This window comes from Mus musculus, chromosome 11 (genome assembly GCF_000001635.26).
Source record: "Mus musculus strain C57BL/6J chromosome 11, GRCm38.p6 C57BL/6J".
NCBI lineage: Eukaryota > Metazoa > Chordata > Mammalia > Rodentia > Muridae > Mus > Mus musculus.
In genome coordinates this window covers 62,766,621-62,789,539 of record NC_000077.6, presented here as the reverse complement: position 1 = coordinate 62,789,539, position 22,919 = coordinate 62,766,621, and the positions used below count along the sequence as shown (strand labels likewise).

Sequence of the window (22,919 nt, the reverse complement as noted above, 5' to 3'; positions counted from 1 at the left end):
GCTGAGCCACTCGTGGTCCCAACCTGCCAAGAAACAGGGGGTCGGGCAGCGCGCAGGTGCTTCTGGGAGTTGTAGTTCCTGGATTTGCCCAGCAAAATGTCACGCATGCGCGACTCAGAGCTAAGCGGAGAAGTTCGTAGCCTTTGTCAGGCCTGGGATGGGAGGTGAGTTTCTTGGTAGGATGCTGCGGTCCTCGCTTTACCTCGGCGGTGGTCCAGTAGTTGCTCTCTGCCAGGGAGGACTGGAGTTTGTAGTTCTTGAGCTTCGTCCCCTTCCCTCCCCGCCCCACGGGCCATCTAGGACCCCGGTGCATACTGGAGAGCTGGACGGAGCTGGAGGGGTTGTCTGTGCCCTCTACCTCTCAGGCACTCAGTCCCCTAGGGGACAGCTCCAGGAGCCAGAAACAGACAGGTGAGGACTCAGATTCAGGATGCTTTCCCTGGTTTCCAGGTCCCACGTGATCTGAGCGACACTCTCTACAGAGCCCAAGAGGGAAGAAGTCCTTCGAGGCTCCGTGGACTGCTGACTGCGCGAGAAGAGCAGGACCTTAGGGGCATGGAAGAGGTGGTGATCATGGAGACGGGTTTGGCCGAAGTGCCTCAGAAAAGAGGTAGAATTGCCCAGGGGTTGGTGTGCATCATGGGAGAGTGGAAATCTTCCTTTTGAAGGGGAAACCCACCGTTGTCGTGGGTTAAGTGGTTCTTGGGAAAAGATGGCGACTTGTCAACGCTATCTTGAGGATAGGTGAGCTCTGAGACGTTGCAGGGCTTACTATGGGTCAGTCCCCATTCCACTTAAGTGTGCTGCACAATGGTCCCACCAGTGCGGACATTGTCACAATGTAGTCACAAGTTCTTCCAAATTATTGCCCCATCCTGGTTTCCATCGTGGATCCAAGAATTCAACTTTGTAGTTGACAAAAAAATATTTTTCCATACGTTATCCCACTTTATCCATAGTTAACGTGTGTGCTGTTTCAACACAGATCGCTCACGACCTGCTTCACAGGCACGGAAGGTAGGGGCTGGCTTCAGCACTAGGAGACCTGTGTATCTTAAACTCCCCTCGGTGACTTACTATGCCAAAATTCCCTCCAGGGGTCCTTTTCAGGTTGCTAGATGTCACCTCAAACTCAACCAATCAGAATTTGGAGGTGAGATCTAGCAATCTCCGCCTTAAGGAAGCTTTAAAGGGATTTTAAAAAAACAAAACAAAACAAAACAAAACACTGAGTCTACTTTAGGTAGATTATAGTGGAAATTTACTTATTCTAGTTTGTAGACCAGAGAGTTTGAGGGGATACGTCATGAGTAGAGCAACTAAATTCAAGCCTAGTGGAGCAACGTGCCTGAGCATATTTTACAGTACCGGAAAGTAGCAGTTTGTTTTGGATTCCTTGTTAACAGGGAGTGCATTTGGTGTGGTGGAGGGGTTTAGATTATACTGAGTAGAGAGCCAGGTCCAGACCCAGTCCCTACCGCTTTCTTCCCTTTAGCTCTGTCTTCCCCGGATTCTCTCCTTTCCCACGAGAAGAGTGCAGAAGGAGACGTGGCTGCTCTGAGACTCACTGTCAGATCCCAGGTGAGTCTCTATGGGTTACTGAGATCAATTCCACCTTGGGTCTCAGAGCACAGATGCACTCCCTTTTTGATGTGGCATTTCGTTGTCCACAGAGCCCATCTAGAGACCTGAGTTCTAATTCTAAGAAACTAGTGGACTCAGTAGAAAATATTTTCTGCTTACTCATAGTATCTCTCTTCTCCATCTAGTATTTCTTGTCTCTCTACAGGCAGGTAAGTCACATTTCTCTTCTTTCCCAACTCTGCTAATTTCTGTATTTGGTCATGTGGAAAGCTAACTTAAGGGTCATATAGTATATACTTCTTAAAACTTGCATTTCTCTAAGGGAAGCAGCACACATATGGCTGTAAATAGGAGCTTAAAAAACACCTTAAATGCTGGAGAAATGAGAATAATAATAATACCTACTCAGTTAAAACTTAGATATGGAATGGTCTGTGGTTTTACTAATTACAGGTCCATACTGCATTCTGCAGCCCCAGAATCCCTCAGTCAGCCTCTTCTCCATACAATGTTTGTAAAAATGACTTCCGGCCCTTTTTGGACTTTCTGAACTGCCCTGTGAGTCTTGCAGACTTAATTAACCCCAGGGGCTTACATACCATCTACAGAAACCATCTTACACTGGCTTGTGCAAGGAGGTGTCTTTACTGACCATACTAACTGTTGGGCTAGATAAAGGATTTAGGCAGTAACGTAGAGAGCTAGCATGTCCATCTTGTCAACCTTTTTCTAAAACTTTGAGAGTTTTGCCCATAAGCAGGCTTTTTTTTTTTCATGCCATCATCAAACAAATGTAGGCTTGCATCGTTAAGGTGGAAGGTTGGGCGTTCTCCTGCTGCTTATATTAATTCTAGCAGTATATAAAAGAGCCATTTTCTGCACCATTACTGATGTTAACCAAGTGTAATTGTTCGAGGAGTATAACTGTGCGCACGCTTGTAGACACAGTCCACCCGTAACTCCAAGGTGGAATCAGTTCTATCTGATGCCCCCAGGCCTGAATTGCCCAGCACAGAGGGACAGAAAAATCGGGGGACAGATACTGAAAGGAGAGCGAGCAGTTTTCATGCCTGGATACTAGATGGAAGACTCTTATGTCATCATGGTGGATCTTTTATGGATATTTTAAAAGTCTGTCCTTTTTTAAAGTTATTAGATTTTATTTAATGCTAATACTGGAAATTTTGTGTTCAAATCTCCCTGAGTTGATAGGGTTTTCTCCATCTTTTTCTTACTAGGTTTGGAACATATGTATATTAATTTTATTTCTCACTGATCTAATAAGCAGCACAGAATATGGATATGTATAGGCATGATAAATTTCCACCCCTTATCTCCTTCTTACAGAGGATAACTGGTGGTTATAGTATTGAATCCAGATAAAGTTTCTGCTTTTGTCCTATAATTCTCTTTCTGAGTTGTTCTGATTCTTTGATATGATCTGTGTGCTCTTCTCTTGTATTTATGTGTTTTTAAAATATGTTTTCAAGAATGCTGTGCATCTCCCAAGTATTTAGCCATTTAAGACTGGGCTTGGCAGTTTGTTCCTATTTCTGTTTTTATGTTCCAATATAGTTTGGCAGTTATCATCAGCTATGGCTTTATTACATTCCTATTTGGAAATTTACTAAAATCTACTTTGTTGGGTTTTGCAAATATTTCATGCATATTTAAATAGAAGGTGCTTTATGTCCAAGTAAGCAACTGTTACATTGTTTCAGCAAACTTGGAATTTTGTTCCCATTCCCTATGGCTTTACTTGAAGGGGCACAGTCAGTTCCAGTATGTAGCCAACCTCTGCCTTTTGTTGTCGTTGTTGTTGTTGTTGTCATTGATGCTACAGAGATATACCCTTACGGCATTTTCCTTGTAAGCACTTTTGAATTACATCTGTAACCTTACTCAGCATGTCACATTTTCCAACTTAATGGCCCTTTACCTTGAATTAATTCCACATTTCACCAGATTTGCTGCTCGATGCCAGTTCTTTCATCCTATGACCTCTCTATCTTCCTGAAGACTACATCATGGTGTGTGTGTATGTGTGTGTGTGTGTGTGTGTGTGTGTGTGTGTGTGTGTGTTTATTAAGGAGTTATAGGGGAAGTATGCAGACATTCTCTTTGTTTCTCACTATGTATATCTTAATTTTTTGACATGAAAATGGTAGTTTCTCAATGGTGCAAACATAGTCTTATTTCATGTTTAGTCTCACACTGCCTGGTACTCACTGAAAGTGCATAGACTATTGGGGAATCATAGAGTATTGGGGCTCTAAACACTATGAGAAAACCCACCGCTTCCCTTGTTGAGTGCATCTTGGCCTTCTGCTTTATTTCCATTAAGAACGGAATGAAAGAAAGAGATATTGTGTTAGTCAGGTTTCCTTAGAAGAACAGAGCTGATAGAATGAACCTGCATAAAGGAGCTTTATTAGGGTGGCTGAGAGACTGTTCCAGCTAGTCTGGCAGCAGCTGGCTCCTGATAGAAAGACCAAGAGTCCAGTAGTTGTTCAGTCCATGAGGCTAGACTGGTGGTGGGAACGGCTAGTCTTCAGTATATGTCAGGATCTCAAAGAAGTCGGCTCTAATGCCAGTGAACAATGCCTGGGCAGCAGGATATATAGCTTGCCAGTGAGGCTGAGAGCAAGTAGGCAAAGCAAAAGCTTCCGTTTCCTATGTCTTTTATATCTGCCACCACGAGAAAGTGTGGTCCAGACTTAGGGAGGGTCTACTGAAGAGATATGGATTTAAGGTGAACTTCCTACCTCAAATGATCCAACGAACAAAAAACAAAAACAAAAACAAAAAAACAGAAAACAAAAACCAAAGAACCTCCCTCACAGGTGTACCCAGCTGCTTGGGTTTATAGAATTCCTGATATAGTCACGTTGACAACCAAGACTAGCCACACAGGTATTAACTAAAAGATGATAAAAAAAAAAAAAGTATATTTGTGTCTTAGGAAGCCATGACATTCAAGGATGTGGCCATGGACTTTACGCCAGAGGAGTGGGGGAAGCTGGATCCTGCACACAGGGCCGTGATGCTGGAGAACTACAGGAACCTGGTCTCGCTCTGTAAGAACAACTTCTTCCCATAGCTGGGAAATCCACTCACGGGGCTGTCGTTACCTCATTGAGAATGAAATGCAGCAACAAGCCACCACTTTTCATTCCGTCGTGTTAAACTATTCCTTTTTGGCATAGAGGAAGAAAATGTTTTATTTCGCTGGAGGCTGAGCATTGACTCTGAGCCTTACATGTACTAAGCACACATGCAGCCACTGAGCTGTAGCCCCACCCCATTCTGTCCTAGATCCTTGGTGAAGTGTTTAGGTATCTGTGTATCAGATTCAAATAACTACCTATTTACACTAGCTTCAGGGAGAGGAACTTAGGAAAGCAAAGGTGCCATTGGAATTTTGTGTGTTTGTTTATAGTCGATGGACTTGTCTGTGCCCTGTCTTAACTATTCACTTAGCATCCTCCTATGTGGCCAAGGTGACCATCTGCAGCTCTGGGCATAGGTTACTCTTCCAGTTAGAGAGCTGAACAAAAAAGAGGAGACACTTTCATTTTGAAAATTCAACTAATAGGCATATATCCACCTGGGAAACAGAATAGGGCAGAAAGAGGGAGGTGCTTATGGCACATTTTGGATCCTTTGTGCATCACTCTGTGCGTGTAAGCGTACGAGCATGCATGTGTGTGTGCACTTTTATTTGAGGGTGGAACAGACTATGGTGGCCTCTGTCAAACCCTCATTTAATAAATCCCGAAGGAAATTCTAATAATTGGAAAAGGAAGAAAGGGAAAACATCAGAAGACAAAAACAGTGCTTGCAGTCACAGCTTGGGGATAGCACTGACGACCTCTATCATTCATATTCTTTCCCGAGTTTATACCGTTCCCCTTGGGCGATAAGGAAACTGAAAGACTTGTCTTCCTTTACAACAGACAAATTTGTCTTTACAAACTCTATTGCGCCTTGCACCAGTCTTAGACTCTTGCAGACATTTTAAGTTCCATTGAGAGGTCCTTCTTCCTTCACCCCAGATGGCCTCGCAACATCCTGTCTCCTCTGTAGCTGCAGGGCATGGGCCTAAATTCCAGTAGAGATCTCTGTGCCCACCAGAAAGACTGGTTTTATTCATTTTACTCTCTTCCTTTCCTTTCCTTTCTTCTTAATAAACAGGGCTTCCCATTTCCAAACCCGATAACTATAATTCGGAAGATGGAAAAGAACTGTCGAAGCTTGAGAAGTCTCCCAAGTGCAGTGACTCAGGTAGGTAGGCCAATGGGGCTTCGGATGCATCAAGAGTGAACAAGTGCGCTTTTCAGAGCTTAGAGAGCGTTAGAAACGCCTGTGCACTTTGATTGTCAAAATATTTGAAAATCTGATGTTTTTAAACATATGTCAAAATAAAATAACCATCATTGAAATTAAACATTTTTTCACTCTCCTCTCCTTCCTTTCCTTTCCCTTTCTTTCAACAGTAAAAATACATAAAAAATGTTGTTTCTATGAATTTTTACAAGTTGAACACATTCACGTAACTACTGCCTAGATCAAGAAAGAACTAGTCTCCTGAAAAGCACTCTTGTGCCCGGTGTTCAATCCCCTCTCTCCTTAGGGAGACCTTGGTAACACTGATGGTTAGTTCTGATGTCTGCTGAACCTTATGTAAGTGGAATCACTGTGTGTTCTCTGAGTCCACCGTCCTTCCTTAGCTTTCCCTGTGAGATAGAGCCGTGTTGCAGCGTGTTGCTGAGATTAGCTCACTATATGTGCTCCGTAGCCTTCCATCATTTCAGTATCCCAGTTTCCCCATTCTCCCGCAGACAGGCATTTGGAGAGCTTGGGTCATATGAACACTGCTCCTGTATATATTCTTCCACATGCCTTTTGATGAACGTGTGTGTGTGTGTGTGTGTGTGTGTGTGTGTGTGTGTGTGTATAAAATGTACATATTGCCACAGAGGTTTACAAAATCTTTCCAATTATGTCTCCACTGGAAGAAGTCCCAACTTTTCCACATGTTTATCAGCAGTTAATATTATCTGTGTTTATTTTAGCCTTTTCTACAGATAAGTGATGTCTTTTGCTTTTTAAGAAATTAAAATTTTAGTGATTCCGATAAAGACCTCATTCTCCCATTCTCTAGCAATAGCCACTTTGTCTTGAAGTTGGTGTGAATTATTCTTGTATTTGCATGTACAGGTATATGTATGCACATGCATATATACATAAAAATGTATACTTTATTGCTACAGTTTTTCTGTGATCATTTTTAAGCTCCACTATTTCATTTTGTTATCAGTCTATATTAATATGTAATGAATTCTACATTTTTTCTTTCAAACAATACAGAGTGTGGAGGCAGTGATATATCGTGTGGATAAACTGGACAGTTTGCTTTTACATGCTGGCCGTTAGCAGAGCTGCGTGATTATCTTTTACTTGTGTTCCTCTTGAGAACTGACCTTAAAGTAGATGCCTGGAAGAAGATATATGGGCCTTAAAGTATCACATACTGGTTTATTGGCCACCAGTTGACTCAGTGGCTCTTGTTCATCTTGTAAAAAATGCCACTTCGTGTTCATTTGCGTTTCTCCGAGTGCTAAGTCTGAACCGAGTGAGCACTTGTGATTATTGCCTATTCAAGGTTTCTTGACTTGTTGGAGCTGTTTGTGTACTTTAGACCCTAATGCTTGATGGTGGTGGTGTTACAAAATGAGGAGGAATAGAGTCTTCCAGTTTGGGGTATATTTAATAGCCCCAAAGTTAGTAAACTTTCAAATTTCAAGGTCAGAGTTACTGATTTTTTTCATTTCTAGGGTTGGTACCCAAAGCCTTGTGCAGATTTGGCAAGCACTCTATCCTCGAGTTGCATCCCCCACTCTTACTAATTGCTTTAAGATTTCATCTTAGGGGTCGAAGAGATGGCTCAGAAGTTCAGGATACATATTTTCTTGTTGAGGACCTGAGTTTGATTCTCAGCACCCCTGTCAGGCAGCTTACAGCTGCCTGTGACTCCAAGCTCCAGGAGATCCAAGGCCTCTGGCCACTGTGGGCATCTGACTCACACATACATATCCACACATAGACACAGACACACACACTATTAAAATAATTTTTAAAAAACATCTATTTTTACTTTACGTGTATGAGTGTGGGCATGGCGAGAGGGTTGCATCCCCTAGTACTGAAATAACAGAGCATTTTGAACCTCCCTGTGGATCCTGAGAATTGAACCTGGGTCCTCTACCATAACAGCAAGTGCCCTTAACCCTTGAGCCATCTCTCCAGCCCCAGCCCTTACTAATTTATCTGTTGTAAATTGTTGTGTTCTACTGATGTCAGAAAGGTAATCTGAATTTTATTACAAAATAATCCAGTTTTGTCATGCAGGTATTTATTTTTGGAAATGATGTGAAACGTATCTTTTCCATACTCACAGCCTATAATCCAGCATCATTGACTAAGTAATCTTTTGCCACTGGTTTGTGATGCTACCTTTAGGAGAGCCCACTTCCCTTATAGATATTTGAATTTCTTTCTAGACTTATTTGTCCGTGTTTTAGTAGCATACTATTTTAGTTACTATACTAAACAGTACTTATAATAGCATAGTATTATACTGTTGTTATACTACATCTTAGTAAATTATACATACTTAGCTATACATATCTGTGTGTGTAAATTCCTGGCTCTTTATCATAGCAGAAGTTATTCTATACAGTGTGGGTTTCCTATCCAGCTCTAACGCACTCATTGCCTGCTCCTCTGCTGACACTTTTGTTTCCATCTTTTTCCCTCCTTGCGTTATATTTCTGATCCCCTTTCTCCCCTCCGATTCTCCTGGATAAAGCTATTCGTCTTCATATTCATCCCCCTCGATTTCCTTCTTATTTTACAAACCATCCAGTAAGAGCGTCAGATCTCCTAACTCCACAAAGGCATGCTTCCATCTTGATTCATCTTCACCTGTTATAGGACTGTGTTACTGTTGAGCACAGAAAACAAAGAACATGTGCATTTGCAATGTCTTTTCAGACATGGAAACCAGACCTGAGAGCAAGGAGTCAACTTCAGTGCTAGACTTTTCCAAAGAAGAGTCAAACAGACTGACAGAAAATACTGCTTCTGACTCCGACATTGAAACTGCTCTTGAATGTGAGCGTTGGCTAGAACATCGTCAAAGAAATCGGGAGAGGTACCCAAGACAAATGTCTGCTCACAGGAACTCCCTCCCTGCGCAAGAAGATGGTGAACGTGATGTATATTGGAAAAGCTTCAGTCAGAAACCTCTCCTTACAACTGATGACAGAGACCCCAAAGGATCCTGGGACGTTCACACGCTTGGGAAAAGACTGAAGCAGAAATCAAAGTTAATGACAAAGCAGAGACCTTATAAAGAGAAAAAACCTCATAAGTGTGATGAGTGTGGCGAACTCTTCACTTACCGTTCGGTACTTATCCGACACCAGAGAGTTCACACTGGAGAGAAACCTTATACCTGCAGTGAGTGCGGGAAGTCCTTCAGCCACAGAGCCAATCTGACTAAGCACCAGAGAACCCACACTAGGATTCTCTTCGAGTGTGGCGAGTGCAAGAAAACCTTCATAGAAAGTTCATCCCTTGAGGTACATCAGAGAATCCACATCGGGGAGAGACCTTACGAATGCGCCGAGTGTGGGAAAGGCTTCAACCGAAGTACACACCTTGCCCAGCATCAGCTGATTCATACTGGGGTGAAGCCTTATGAATGTAACGAATGTGACAAAGCTTTCATTCACTCATCAGCTCTCATTAAGCATCAAAGAACTCATACTGGAGAGAAGCCCTATAAATGTCAAGACTGTGGGAAAGCCTTCAGCCACTGCTCATCTCTTACGAAGCACCAGAGGGTTCACACGGGGGAAAGGCCATATGAGTGCAGTGAGTGTGGGAAGACTTTCAGTCAGAGCACGCACCTTGTTCAGCACCAGAGAATCCACACTGGAGAAAAGCCCTACGAATGTAACGAATGTGGGAAAACATTCAGCCGGAGCTCAAATTTTGCAAAGCATCAAAGAATTCACATGGGAAAGAAACCCTATAAATGTGGAGAATGTGGCAAAGCCTTCGTTCATTCGTCAGCTCTTATTCAACACCAGAGAACTCACACTGGGGAGAAGCCTTTCAGGTGTACCGAGTGTGGGAAAAGCTTCAAGAGCAGCCCCTCCCTCATCCGACATCAAAGAACTCACACTGAAGAGCAGCCCTGAGAGGTGCTGAGTGTTAGGTGAAGGTTGGCTTTATTGCTGCGTTTCATATTTGATTGTTGAAATAGAGAGACCATAATATGACCCTGGGGTGTGTCTGTGTGTGTATGATTTCACTTGCCCTGTGTATAACTCTGAACAGCAGAAAGGAGATCCCTTCTACCCATTGGCTTGATAATAGTGAAGCCCTCTGGCTAGAGTTCTCAAAATTTTTGTTCCCAGTTTTCCAAATGCCAGATTTTAAATTCAAGAAATGTTTGGGAGACAGTAAAACTGTGACCATTGTGAAATCTGGTTTCGCTGTGCTTAGTCCCAGCAGGGACTGCTGAAGCCTCTCGTTCAGTAAGGAAATCTTTTGCAGATTAGGCTTGAGACATACAGCCGTATCCTCGGGAAGACACAGCTGAGTTACTCTAAACTCAGAGACAGACACCCACCATGTGTATTGTTTCCTTCGAGAGTAATTTCTGTATTAAAAAGTAAAGGAAGGTTGATAGATGAAAACTGCTTAGAATTCCATCCCCCACAAAGAGTGCTATCTAACTTGATGAACTTAACTAAATGCACTTATAAAAGGTTCTAGATTGGGTTTACATGAACTGTATTGGTCATTGACTCACATAAATGGCATTGCTATGCTTTTGTTTTGAAGATTCTCTAGTTCCCTTGGATCTACCCTACGGCACCTAACAGATGGGAGTCTTGTCTTTCTGTGCCAAGGTCCTCTTTTCTCATCTTTGCCATCCATAGAGCCCTTGGCTTTCTATAATCAGATCATCAAGGAGAGTTTATTTCGATAGATTATTCAGTGTTTGGTGAAGTGTGCCCTGTGAATTTTAGAAAGCCCTCTGGGTGTGTTGCAGTTTGAACATATCTGAAAGGTTGATAAGGGTGAATGTATTATTTGATTTTGGGTCCCAGTCAAGAACGCTGAAGCAACTCTGTGGCAGCCTGGCATGCTCTCGAGTATGTAAAAAGCTCACAGGACAGCCCTGAAGTGACTACCCACGGATAAACATCTTTTTCCTCCACTTACCTGGCTTTCATGCTTGCTCACATTATTTTATTATTCTTATCTTCCATACATTAGTTGGCCTTTATCCCTGACCTCTAATGTAAACACACCATGAAATCATAGTGATCTATTATTAGTAGTAATGGATGTGAACAAAAGCCATTGAGAGGATGGGAAACACAAAACAAAAGCTCAAGTAACTATTGAGTAAAACAATACACAGTGCCAGCTTTTTATTATTCTATTCTGTATTAGTTTATACGGGAATAAAATTATAGGAAAAGTAATCGCAGGTTTTTAGTTTTTTGCCTTCCTATACCATTCTATTTTATGTTCTTGTCCTCTGTCTGCCACTGTAAAGGGACACCATGACCATGGCAACTGTTAGACAGGAAAACATTTAATTGGGTTTGGCTTACAGTTCAGAGGTTTGGTCCATTTTTGTCATGGTGGGAAGCATGGGGGCATCCAGGCAGACATGGCGCTGAAGGAGCTGAGAGTTCTATATCTGGATACACAGGAGCAGGAAGAATGAGCGAGCCACTAGGCCTGGCTTGAGCGTCTAAAGTCTCAAAGCTTGCTCCCTAAGTGCTACAACTCTTCCCAACAAGGCCACACCTATTCCAAGCATATACTTCCTAATAGTACTCTTCCATATGAGTCTATGGGAGCCATTTTCATTCAGACCCACCACACCCTCCCTCTGTTGTTCATTTCAATAGACCTTGCATTCTATGACTAAAGCGAGCGATCCCACTTAATTCCATCATCCTGGTGATAAAGTTTCAACCCTTGAATCTTGGAACGACATATTTGGTCCATTACAGGTCATCTCCTAACTCTTTTTTTTTTTTTTTTTTGCTTGTTAAACTATACTTTTTTTTATTATTAGGTATTTCCTAACTTTTGTAATATTTTTTTTGTTTGGCCCTGTGCTAGATCACCCGCATCAAGGAGGCAGGAAGAGGGATAAACCTGTAAGAAATCAGTTGGAGTAGAAGAGTTGTAATGAACTTGTCCTTCACTAGGAAATGAGCCCATTCTACCCTCTTAGACCAGATTGATAAGCAGGGTGGAGCAAATGAACACAGCCCCTGCAAAAGCCCAGGAGCTCGGTAGTCCTCTCAATCTCCTTGTTTGTTTGGTTTTTTTTGGGGGGGGGTCTTTTTTCTTTTTTGCCTCAAAAGGGAAGATGTCTATCCCTTGGCTGCCTTCCCTCCCCACTCCAGCTGTTCCTTAGCCCCCCAGGACTAAACCCTGCACTAGGTCCATGTAGCAGGACAGACCCTCAAATGAGGTCAGCAACATGGAAATGTTGTAGAAAGTCAATGTCTTGAAGAGTCCTCTTGTCCTGTCACCGAGTTGATAGCCACACCCTTAAGGCCAAACCGTCCACCTAGACAGATTCTGAGGATGTAGTTTTCCCTGCTGATGGGAAAGGTCATAATGGATGACTAAGGAAGCCTGCTGCACATCCATGCCTCTGGCCTAGGTCAAGAAAGATAATATGCCATCAGAGGATGCTACCTATCCTGACTAAGTAGATATACATGTAGGCAGCCAGAGGAGGGCAAAGGAAACAAGTATTCCTTGTTCATCAAAGACCTCAGGCATGCCTGGCTTTCTTCCAAATTGCTGTTCCTGAAAGTGGCACACAGTCAGCCCTTTGGAGAGGGAATCACCTTGGACTGGGAGCAGTAGAGTGGGAAAATAAGAGAAATGGCATGCTGAAGTATTCCTAGCCTTAGAACGCTACTGTATATCTCTAATTTTGTCAGTTAAGTATCCTCAAAGCTTAGACGGAACAATTTAACTGGTGGCTAAAATCTTACTAATGAAGTAAGCCCAATGCGAGCTTTTCAAAGTTGAGTCTGAATTCTCCCATCCCCACTTAGCAAATGTGTGCTCTCAAAAAACTACATTATATAAATAGAAGGATGGCAATGCCGATAAAGGATCTGACACACATTAAGCAATCCAACCACCCACATGCTCCCATATGCTCATGTGTGCTCTCAAACACTTGTATTCTTTATAAAGTAAATCGTATTTGTTATATATCTTTAAAATACACATTTTTAATGAAGCAGCTACACCTCTGTCAGAACGAATTACTTAAGTTCTTCTTACCAGCCTGGGGTTACAGACGTCAATGTGGCAGCGCTGTTCACTGGCCCCTCTTATAGTTTTGTTTCCAATACTTTCATTCTCACGTCTCTTTTGGTTTGGCTTGGTTTTTTTGTTGTTGGTTTTGTTTGTTTGTTTGTTTTTTGAGACAGGGTTTTTCTGTATAGCCCTGGCTCACTCTATAGACCAGGCTGGCCTCAAACTCAGAAATCTTCCTGCCTCTGTCTCCCAAGTGCTGGGATTAAAGACATGTGCCACCAATGCCTGGCTTTCACATCTCTTAAGATGTTGCAGAAACTGTCTTTTCCCCTTCTGAATATCATTAAAGAGGATCCATCTTATGGTTCCAGAGACTGAAGTTTGCAGCTTAAATCATTCCAAGGGATTTGCTTTAAGTTAGATTCTTGTGGGACTCTGGCCCTTTGCATTTCACCATTTGTCCTTTTTATTATGTCTTATATATTTTTATTATGTCTTATATTCAACATAACTACATGTTTGATTTTGAATATGACTCTTGGAAGTTTTAATTATTTCCTTGTACTGAATTTGATTGCCCTAATGGCCTGTCATAAAGATGTTTAGATAGATAGATAGATAGATAGATAGATAGATAGATAGATAGATAGATAGAGAGATAGAGAGATAGAGAGATAGAGAGATAGAGAGATAGAGAGATAGATAGTCAGAAGCTTATTACAATAATTTTAAATTATAATGTGTATACTTTTAAAGATAAAGAAAGGGTTGAGAACATGGTGGTACATGCCTTTAATCTCAGGAGGCAGAGGCAAGAAGCAAGCAGATCTCTGAGTTTGAGGCCAACCTGGTCTACAGAGTGAGTTCCAAACAGCCAGTGCTACACAGAGAAACCCTGTCCTGGAAATAATAAAAATAATAAATGATAAAATGTAAAAAAAAAAAAAAGACAAAGCATAAACATTTCTATATCATTCAAGAAACCAGTTACATTTTCAACTGTTTATTTGGACTTCACAACTTCTGGAGGCATCGGATTGAAGTATCCCTCAACAGTCCATATATCTGTGAGAAGATCGTAGAGGAAAGAGGAGGAGTTTCTACCAAGTAGTACTTGATTCCTTAGACCAGACACAGTACCACTCTCTTAGGATGGGTAACAAGGATTATCTGGAAACTAGAGCAAACATGGGCGTTATGTGGGAAAGATGATTTAGGGCACTGATGAATGGCTCAGTCTGTAAAATGCCACACAAGCATGAAGGCCTGCAGTCAATCCCCAGCAATCATATACATCAAAAGGCAAGTGTGACAATGACCACCTGTAATCTCAGTGCGAGGGAGATGGAGGTAGGGCAATTCCTGGAGTTTGTTGGACAGCCAGTCTATCCAAATCAGGGAACCCCATGTTCAGTGAGAGGCCCTATCTCAGAAAACAAGGTGGAGAAGGATTGAGGAAGACACTTGGCATGGCTCTTCGCCCTCCACACACATATAGATATGCACTCACACTGGTGCATAGGTACACACACACACAATTTAGTGGTGTTTTTTTAATCACATTTTACTTGGGGAAGCCAATATCACCATTCAGAATAAAACTCGTTGCATAAAAATACCAGCTGTACAAATTTGGCAGGTAATCTGCCCTAAGGTTATGCTGACCGACCTCCATCCACTTGGGACTCAGCCTTTTGGTGTGGGTCCAGAGTCCCCATAGTTTTTCCCTGCTGCCCCTTTCAGGTTTTTCTTCCAGCCCATCTCCATTCCTATGTGACTCCCACTAACCTGCAGAACCACATTCTGCCAGGGACCCACATTGGTTGGAACCCAGGTGGGTGACCTGTGTTCTCCTTTCTGTTATCCATTCTAGCCTCTATCCAGACTTACCCTTATCTCTGCTGCAGCCTGCCCACCTGGGCCCCTCATCCTAGCTCACCTCCTTCCCCTGGGGATCTAACCTCTCGATGCAGACCCAGGCTCTCCCTGGTTCTTCCCTGCCACCCATTTCAGTCTTTCCTTTAGCCCATTTCCATTCTTTTATGACTCCCAAGTAACATACAGAACAGCTTTCTACCAGGGACTCCACAGCCACCACACTTGACTGTGTGGACAGTAGACTAGGACTCAGTGTGGGCAGTAGACTAGGATCCAGGGTGGATAGTAGCAACTAAAGAACAGAATACCCACCTAACAAAGACAAGATTAGATACTACAGCAAGAAACACTTCCAACTTAACTCCACATGCCTAGATCCCAGCACAAGAAAACAAACATGAACAGTTAATACAACATGCCTCCTCCAGAAGCCAGAACCCTGTTGTAATAGATCCCAAGGAAAGCAATTTAGCCGAAGCAGCAGACAATGACTTCAAAATACCAATTATGAATGTGCTCAAGGACATTAAAGAGGGTGCAAATAAACATCTGATGAGCAATGATAAAGAACATGGAAACACAGAGATGAATGAAACAGTGAAACCAATCCAAGACATGAAAGTAGAATTTAACAAAGAAATGGAATCATTAAAGAAAGCCCAATAAAACTGAAAGTGAAAAGCTCAGAACGTCAAATGAAAACCACAGAGGTAAGCCTTGCCAGCAGATTTAAAAAATAAAAAATAAAAATAAAATGGAGAGAGAATTTCAGGTCTTGAAGACAAGGTAAAAGAAGTGGATAACTCAGTAAGAAAATGTTAAATCTAGAAGAAGAATCCAGGCACAATACATCCAGGAAATCTGGGACACTATGAAAAAACTCAACCCTGCCAATAATGCCTACAGAGGAAGAAGAAGCCCAGGCCAAAGGCACCAAAACTATTCTTTAAAAAAAAAAATCAGGGGCTGGTGAGATGGCTCAGTAGGTAAGAGCACCTGACTGCTCTTCCAAAGGTCCAGAGTTCAAATCCCAGCAACCACATGGTGGCTCACAACCATCTGTAACAAGATTTGACGCCCTCTTCTGGAGCGTCTGAAGACAGCTACAGTGTACTTACATATAATAAATAAATAAATCTTTTTTAAAAAATCATAGAAGAAAATTTCTTCAGTCCCAAGAAAGAGATGCTAACAAGAGGCATACAGAATACCAAATAGGGTAAATAAATAAATAAATAGATAAATACCAACATCAAAACAAAAAACTCCTTACCAAAGAAAGGCTATTAGAAGGGAAAAGGACCACTCACATGTAAATTCAGGTTCATTAATATAATACTTGACTTTTTAGTGGAGACTCTGAAAGCCAGAAGGGTCTAGATGAATATTCCACAAGCCCTGAGAGACTGCAGATGCCATCTCAGAATAATATACCTAGCAAAACTATCAATCACAATCAATGGAGAAAGAAAACCATTTCATAGCCAGGTGGTGGTGGCACATCCCTTTAATCCCAGCACTCTGGAGCAGAGGCAAGTGGTTCTGGCCAGCCTGATCTACAGAGAAAGTGCCAGGACAGCCAGGGCTAAACAGAGTAGCCTGTCAAAAAGAAAAGAAAAGAAGAGAAGAGAAGAGAAGAGAAGAGAAGAGAAGAGAAGAGAAGAGAAGAGAAGAGAAGAGAAGAGAAAGAAGGAAGGGAGGGAGGGAGGGAGGGAAGGGAGTGAGAGAGGGAGGGAGGGAGGGAGGGAGGGAAGGAAGGAAGGAAGGAAGGAAGGAAGGAAGGAAGGAAGGAAGGAAGGAAAAAATATTTCATGATACAAACAAATTTAGCCAATTTCTATCCACCAGTCCAGCTTTACAGAAAGCACTAGAAGGAAGATTTCTGTCTGAAGAGAAGGTTAGCTATACCCAAGAGGAAACAAGGAGTAAATAATCCAAGAACAATTAATCAAAGGTGAGGAATTTAAACAATAAAATTACAGGAATAAACACTGCTTATTAATAACCCTTATATTAATAATCTCAATTGCACAATAAAAAGTTGCAGAGTGGCAGAATAGATTAGAAAATGTGATCTATCATTCTGCTTCATCCAAAAAAAGACCCCGTCATCAAGAACAAATATCAAATAGGGCAGTAGTTCTCAATCCATGGGTGCAACACCTATAGAGGGTCACAAAGCAGATATCCTACATATCAAATACTTATATTACAGTTCAGATTACTTATATAACAGCAAAATTACAGTTGTGACGTAGCAGTGAAAATGATTTTATGGCTGGGGAATCACCACAACTTGAAGAATTATATTAAATGGTTACCACATTTAGAAGTTTAAGAGCCACTGCCTTAGGATAAATGGATGGGAAAGGCAAATGGAACCAAGAAGTAAGCACTCATATCTCTTTTAATATCTGACAAAATAGACTTCAAAACAAAACTAATCAGAAGTGAGAGAAAAAGAGACTACATATTCATTAAAGGAAAAACCCGCCAAGAGGGTATGACAATCTAAACATCTATACACCAAACCCAAGGGCACCCAAGCTCATAAAGGAAGATACTACAGCTAAAAATCACATAATGCTAATACCCTATTCTTACCAATAGATAGGTCATCCAGACCAAAAAAACAAAAACAAAAACAAAAAAAAACAAACAAAAAAACCAAAGAAACACTGAAGTTAAATAATGTCATAAATCAAATTGACCTAATAGAATCTGTATACCATTCCACAAAAAGAGTAAAGACTACACTTTCTTCTGAGCAGCTCATGGAACTTTCTCTAAAACTGGCCATAAATTAGGTCACAAAGCAAGTCTTAACAGATACAAGAAAACTCAAATAACCCATTATATCACATCTGGCCATCATAGATTAGAAACTTTTATCAGCACTAGAAATGGCAGAAAGTTGCATAACTCACTATGAATGAAAATTTAAGCAAGACAGAAATAAAGAAGACAATTTTTAACAAACTAAACAGAGAAACACTGGAGTCAAATAATGTCGTAAATCAAATTGACCTAATAGAATCTGTAGAACATTCCACAAAAAACAGTAAAGAATATACTTTCTTCTGAGCAGTTCATGGAGCTGCTCAATATTTTAGAATTGCATGAAAATAAAAACCCAACATACCCAAATCTAAGAGACAGAATGAAGGGAGTTCTAAAAGAAAGATTTATGCCCACATGCCTAAATGCCTACATAAAAAAATAAAACCTAGAAAAATCTCATATTAATAACAACACACTTGAAAGCTCTAAAACAACAAGAAGCTAATAACTTAAAAAGCAGACTTTTTTCAATTCAGGAATAATCCAATAATCCAATTCAGGGCTAAAATCAATGAAATAGAAACAACAACAAAACCAGTACAAAAATCACAAAATGAAGAACTGTTTTTTTTAGAACATCAATAAGTTTGACAAGCCTTCAGTGAGATTAACCAAAGGACAGAGAAGACCCAAATTAATAAAGTTAGAGATGAATAAGGAAACATTACAAGAGACTCCAAGGGAATTCAGAGAATTATGGTGATATATTTTAAAGATCAAAGTGGAGACCTAAAATAAAAATCCTTATATATACACTCTACCAAAGTTAAATCATGAGGAAATAAATGATTTAAACAGACCCATAATCACCAGTAAAGCAGCAGTAATTAAAAATCTCCCAACCAAAGAAAAAGCCCAAGTCCAGATGGCAGTGCATAATTCTATGAAATTATTGTGCAGAATAGAAACTGAAGGAAAATTTCATAAATATTTTTATGGAACTACTATTACTCTCATACCAAAATTACACAGACACCAGACAAAAGAAAAAATTTAGACCAATAACCCTTATGAGCATAGATGCCAAATTTCTCAGTAAAATACTTTCAAACTGCATCCAAAACACATCAAAAAGATTCTCCACTAGGATTAAATCAACAGTCCCAGAAATGCAAGCATGGTTCATCATGCATAAATCAAAATTATCTACCACATAAACAGACTAATAGACAAAATTACATGATCAGCTCATTAGATGCACAAAAGGGTTTGACAAAATCCAACATCCCTTTATGATTAAAAGTCCTGGAGAGACTGGGAATATAAGGAACATACTTCCACATTATAAAGACAATTTTCAGCAAGCTCACAGACTGAGTCATCCTAAACAGAAAATGAAAGCATTTCCACTAAAATCAGGAACCAGACAAGGATGCCCACTCTCTCCATACCTATTTAATGTAATACTTGAAATCTTAGCTAGAGCCGTAAGACAACTGAAAGACATCAAGTGGATACAAATAGTAAAGTAAGAAATCAAAGTATCTTTATTTGCAGATGATATGATTTTATACATTAAATATTCCACCAGAAAACTTCTAGAACACTAAACAGTTTCAGCAAAGTAGCAGAACTCAAAATTAACATACAAAAATCAGGAGCTTTCCTCTTTACAAATGACAAGGATACAGAAAAAGAAATGAGGGAAATAGTACTTTTCACAACAGCTTCAAAACAATCTTGGGATAACTTTAACCAAGCAAGCGAAAGACTTGTGTAATATAAACATTAATTAATATAATGCATTAAAGAAACAAATTGAAAGACACACCAGAAAATATAAAGATCTCCTGTGCTCATGGATCAGTAGGATTAATATTGTGAAAATGGCCACCCTACCAAAAGCAATCCACAGGATCAATGCATTCCCTTCAAAATTCCAACACAATTCTTCATTGAAACTGTAAACAAAAAAAAAAAGTCTTTAGTTTCATGTGAGAACACACACACATGCACGCAAGTACGCACACACACACAGGATATCTAAAACAATACTGAATAATAAAAGAACTGCTCAAGTTCTCACCATGCCAGATTTCAAGTTATACTATAAACTAAAAGTTGTACTAATTTTTCCACACACTTAAGGAAACCTGATTTTTTTTACAAAGAAAACAAATATACACACTGGAAAAAAAGACAGCATCTTCAACAAGTGGTGCTGGTCATAGCTGCATGCAGAAGAATCCAAATAGATCAATATCTGTCACTCTGCACAAAACTCAATTCCAGATAGGTCAATGGCATCACCATAAGACAGAGCATCCTGAATCTGATAGAAGGAAACTAGGGAATAGGCTTGGGCTAACTGGCACAGCAAGGAATTTCTGAACAGGATACCAATAAACATGGTCACTAACAGTTAATAAACGAGACCTCATAAAGCTTTAAAAAAAATCATCTATACAGCAACGAACACAATCATTTGAACAAAGTGACAGCCTACAGAATGGCAAAAAACTTTACCAATTATATATCTGATAGTTAGTACTGAGAATATATTTTTTAAAAAGCCTAAGAAAACAAATGAAGCAAATTTTAAAATGGGGTATAGAACTAAACAGCTCCCAAAGACTGAAACACCAATGGTTGAGTGTGATAGTTTGAATGAGAATGGCCCACAGAGACTCATATATTTGAATGCTTTGTCACCAGTTGGTGAAACTGGGAAGGACTAGGAGGCGTGGCCTTGTTGGAAAAGGTGTGTCATTGGATTGGGCTTTGAGACTGCCAAAGACTTGTGGGCTTCTCAGCCTCTCCTCCTCTGCCTCCTACTTGGGGATTAAATGTGAGCTCTCGGCTGTTCCTGTCACCATGCTTTAGCTCTGCTCTCGTGGATGCTAACCTCTGAGACGGTTGGCCCAAATTAAATACTTTCTTTTACAAAGCTGCCTCAATCATGATGCCTTATCTCAGCAATAGAATAGTGACTAACACACCGAGAAACACTTTAAATATTCTAGCATCCTTAGATGTTCAGAGATGCAAATTAAAGCTACTTTGAGATTTCATCTTACCCCAGTCAGAACAGCCAAAATCAACAAAGCAATGACAGCACATGCTGGTGAGTATGTGGGGAAAGGGAAACCTTTATTGCTTTTGAGGGAGTACAAACTGGTGGAGCTGCTGTAGAAATCAGTGTAGAAGTTCCTCAAAAAGCTGAAAATTGATCTATCACAGCCCAACTATACCACGCTTGGGCATACATCCAAAGGACTCTGCATGTTACTACAGAAAAACTTGCTCATTCATGTTCATTCCTGCTCTATTCATAATAGCCAGAAATTTGAGAGAGCCTACATGTCCATCAACTAATGAATGAACAATGAAAATGTGGTACATTTTTACAGTGGAATATTATTCAGCTGTTAAGAAAAATGAAATTATGAACTTTCAGGTAAATGGATGGAGCTAAAACCAATAAACCTAAGTGAGATAACCAAGACTGTGTAGATAGATAGATAGATAGATAGATAGATAGATAGATAGATAGATAGATAGATAGATAGGTATATGTGTGTGTTCCATATATATCATATATATGATATATATCATATATATTGAATGCTTTTTATTATATGTGTATGTTAGCTTTTAAACTTTAGATATGTATATTTCAGTTCAAATAACCACAGAGGTTAGGTAGATGGTAAGGACCAGGGGAAGGAGGGGGTCTTCTGAGTAAGGGGAAATAAAATGTAGTATAATATAAAGAGATAAAGGGGAAATGAATAGGAAGCTAAAATGGGGAGAGGTATGGGAAGGCAGGGTGAAGGAGGGAGCATAGCGGGTGAGGGGAGACAACTAAAAGCCTTTTGAAAAGCCATATGGAAACCTACCACTGTGGAAGTCTCCTAAAATATGCTCACTTATGAAAGAAATTTAAATGGAGTCACTATATAATGGAGAGACAGTGCTTCAGCTAGACATCTTACACCACCAAGTCAAACCTCCAGTCCTAGGGATAGGTTACATCTTGTTGAGTCATTGACCAAAGGGATCCTATAGACACATTCAAACATCATATTGCCAAGATTATTGGTTATCTGCCACAACCTAATGCTAAGGCTCTGTTACTGAAGACATAACTTATGTCATTAAACTTGAAGAAATTGAGTTGGTAGCAAATTACTGGCTGATTTTCATGAGGCTAGCAGGTACTTTACATGCCATGAGAGGAAAAAGTTATTATCAGTATCACCCAGCTACAAACTCTGTGACCTATAACAGTGGCCTGCCTGCAAGGTATACTGTTTCAATGGTGGTACAAATGTTACAGGAGCAACCAACTGGGTTTGTTTGTTTTTTTTTTTTTTTTTTTTTTGGTTTTTTTAATTTAAGGCCCATTCCATGAAACAGAACCCATACCTGATGCTGATAAAATGGCCAAGAGCTTGAGACTAGATAGGTCAAGGGTCCTAGGAGAAAACCTAATACTATTATTTTTCTAAAGGAACATAGCAATAAAATAACTTACTAACATGCTGCTATACCCATAGACAGATCATCATCAGCTCTCATCAGAGAAACTTCTTGCAATAGATGAAATTTTCAAAAGAGACCCACAGCTGGACAATGTGCAGAGAGTGAGAGACTTTGGAGCACCCAGCCCTAATGGAATGTCTTTATTAAACTCCTCCCCTCAGAGCTCATGCACTCAAGCAAAAGAAGCAGAAAACATGTAAGAACCAGGAGGTGGTGATGAAGCCAACAAAACAGTATCTTCCAGAAACAACAGGACTGTGGCACATATGAACTCACAGAGATGGTGACAATACACACACACAAGATCTGCCTAGGTTCAAGTCAGATAAAAACCCCAACACTAATAAGGAACACACATTTCTGCCCCTAAAGAAAAAGCTAATTGCAATTCATAATCAATGCTGTCTGGGAAATGAAAAATTAGTTTTCTCCAATAGAATGTCACTGGGTATATGAACCCCACACTTCGGAGCAGGCCCCATGCCCAGGAATAGTTGACCAGAACAAAACAAACTCCATGTTTGGGTTTTTTTTGTTTTGTTGCTATTGTTATTTTATTTTGTTTGTTTGCTTGCCTGCTTTGTTTTGGCATTTTGGTCATGTTGCTTTGTTTGTTTTAATTGTCCTCTTTATTGGGGGAGATTGAGTGAGAGAGAGCACATGAAGTTGGGTGGGAAGGATCTGGAAGGGGTCAGGGAAGGGGAAAATATGATCGAAATATAGTGTATATTTTGAATTTTAAA

General features: G+C 40.4%; 1 protein-coding gene, 1 long non-coding RNA gene and 1 other non-coding gene across 21 annotated transcripts in view; 1 reads left to right on the top strand and 2 right to left on the bottom strand.

The window, feature by feature from the left end:
- Positions 1–33: 33 nt before the first annotated feature.
- Zfp286 (zinc finger protein 286) overlaps positions 34–22,919 on the top strand; it is a 37,556-nt gene continuing 14,670 nt past the window's right edge. Inside the window, exons 1-6 of one of the 18 annotated variants that reach the window (XM_030245691.1) lie at positions 57–164; positions 451–610; positions 1,496–1,581; positions 4,551–4,661; positions 5,779–5,868; positions 8,456–11,153. In XM_030245691.1, coding sequence (XP_030101551.1) covers positions 8,616–9,854 — 1,239 coding nt within the window. In that variant the 5' untranslated portion in view covers positions 57–164; positions 451–610; positions 1,496–1,581; ... (1 more) ...; positions 5,779–5,868; positions 8,456–8,615 and the 3' untranslated portion in view covers positions 9,855–11,153. Of the gene's footprint in view, positions 412–450; positions 611–1,495; positions 1,582–4,530; positions 6,032–6,954; positions 11,154–22,919 lie in introns of those variants that run through there. The other 17 variants (XM_030245690.1, XM_011248814.1, NM_001364097.1 and 14 more) reach the window with 17 other exon arrangements.
- Gm24151 lies at positions 12,415–12,555 on the bottom strand. The gene has a single exon (XR_003949905.1). It is a non-coding gene; the product is annotated as a small nucleolar RNA SNORA67 (small nucleolar RNA).
- The window catches only part of Zfp286os, a 10,628-nt gene continuing 9,801 nt past the window's right edge, over positions 22,093–22,919 (bottom strand). For both annotated transcript variants that reach the window (XR_879919.3, XR_879918.3), the window contains exon 3: positions 22,093–22,919. This exon is cut by the window's right edge and continues 1,696 nt beyond it. This is a non-coding gene — a long non-coding RNA (zinc finger protein 286, opposite strand).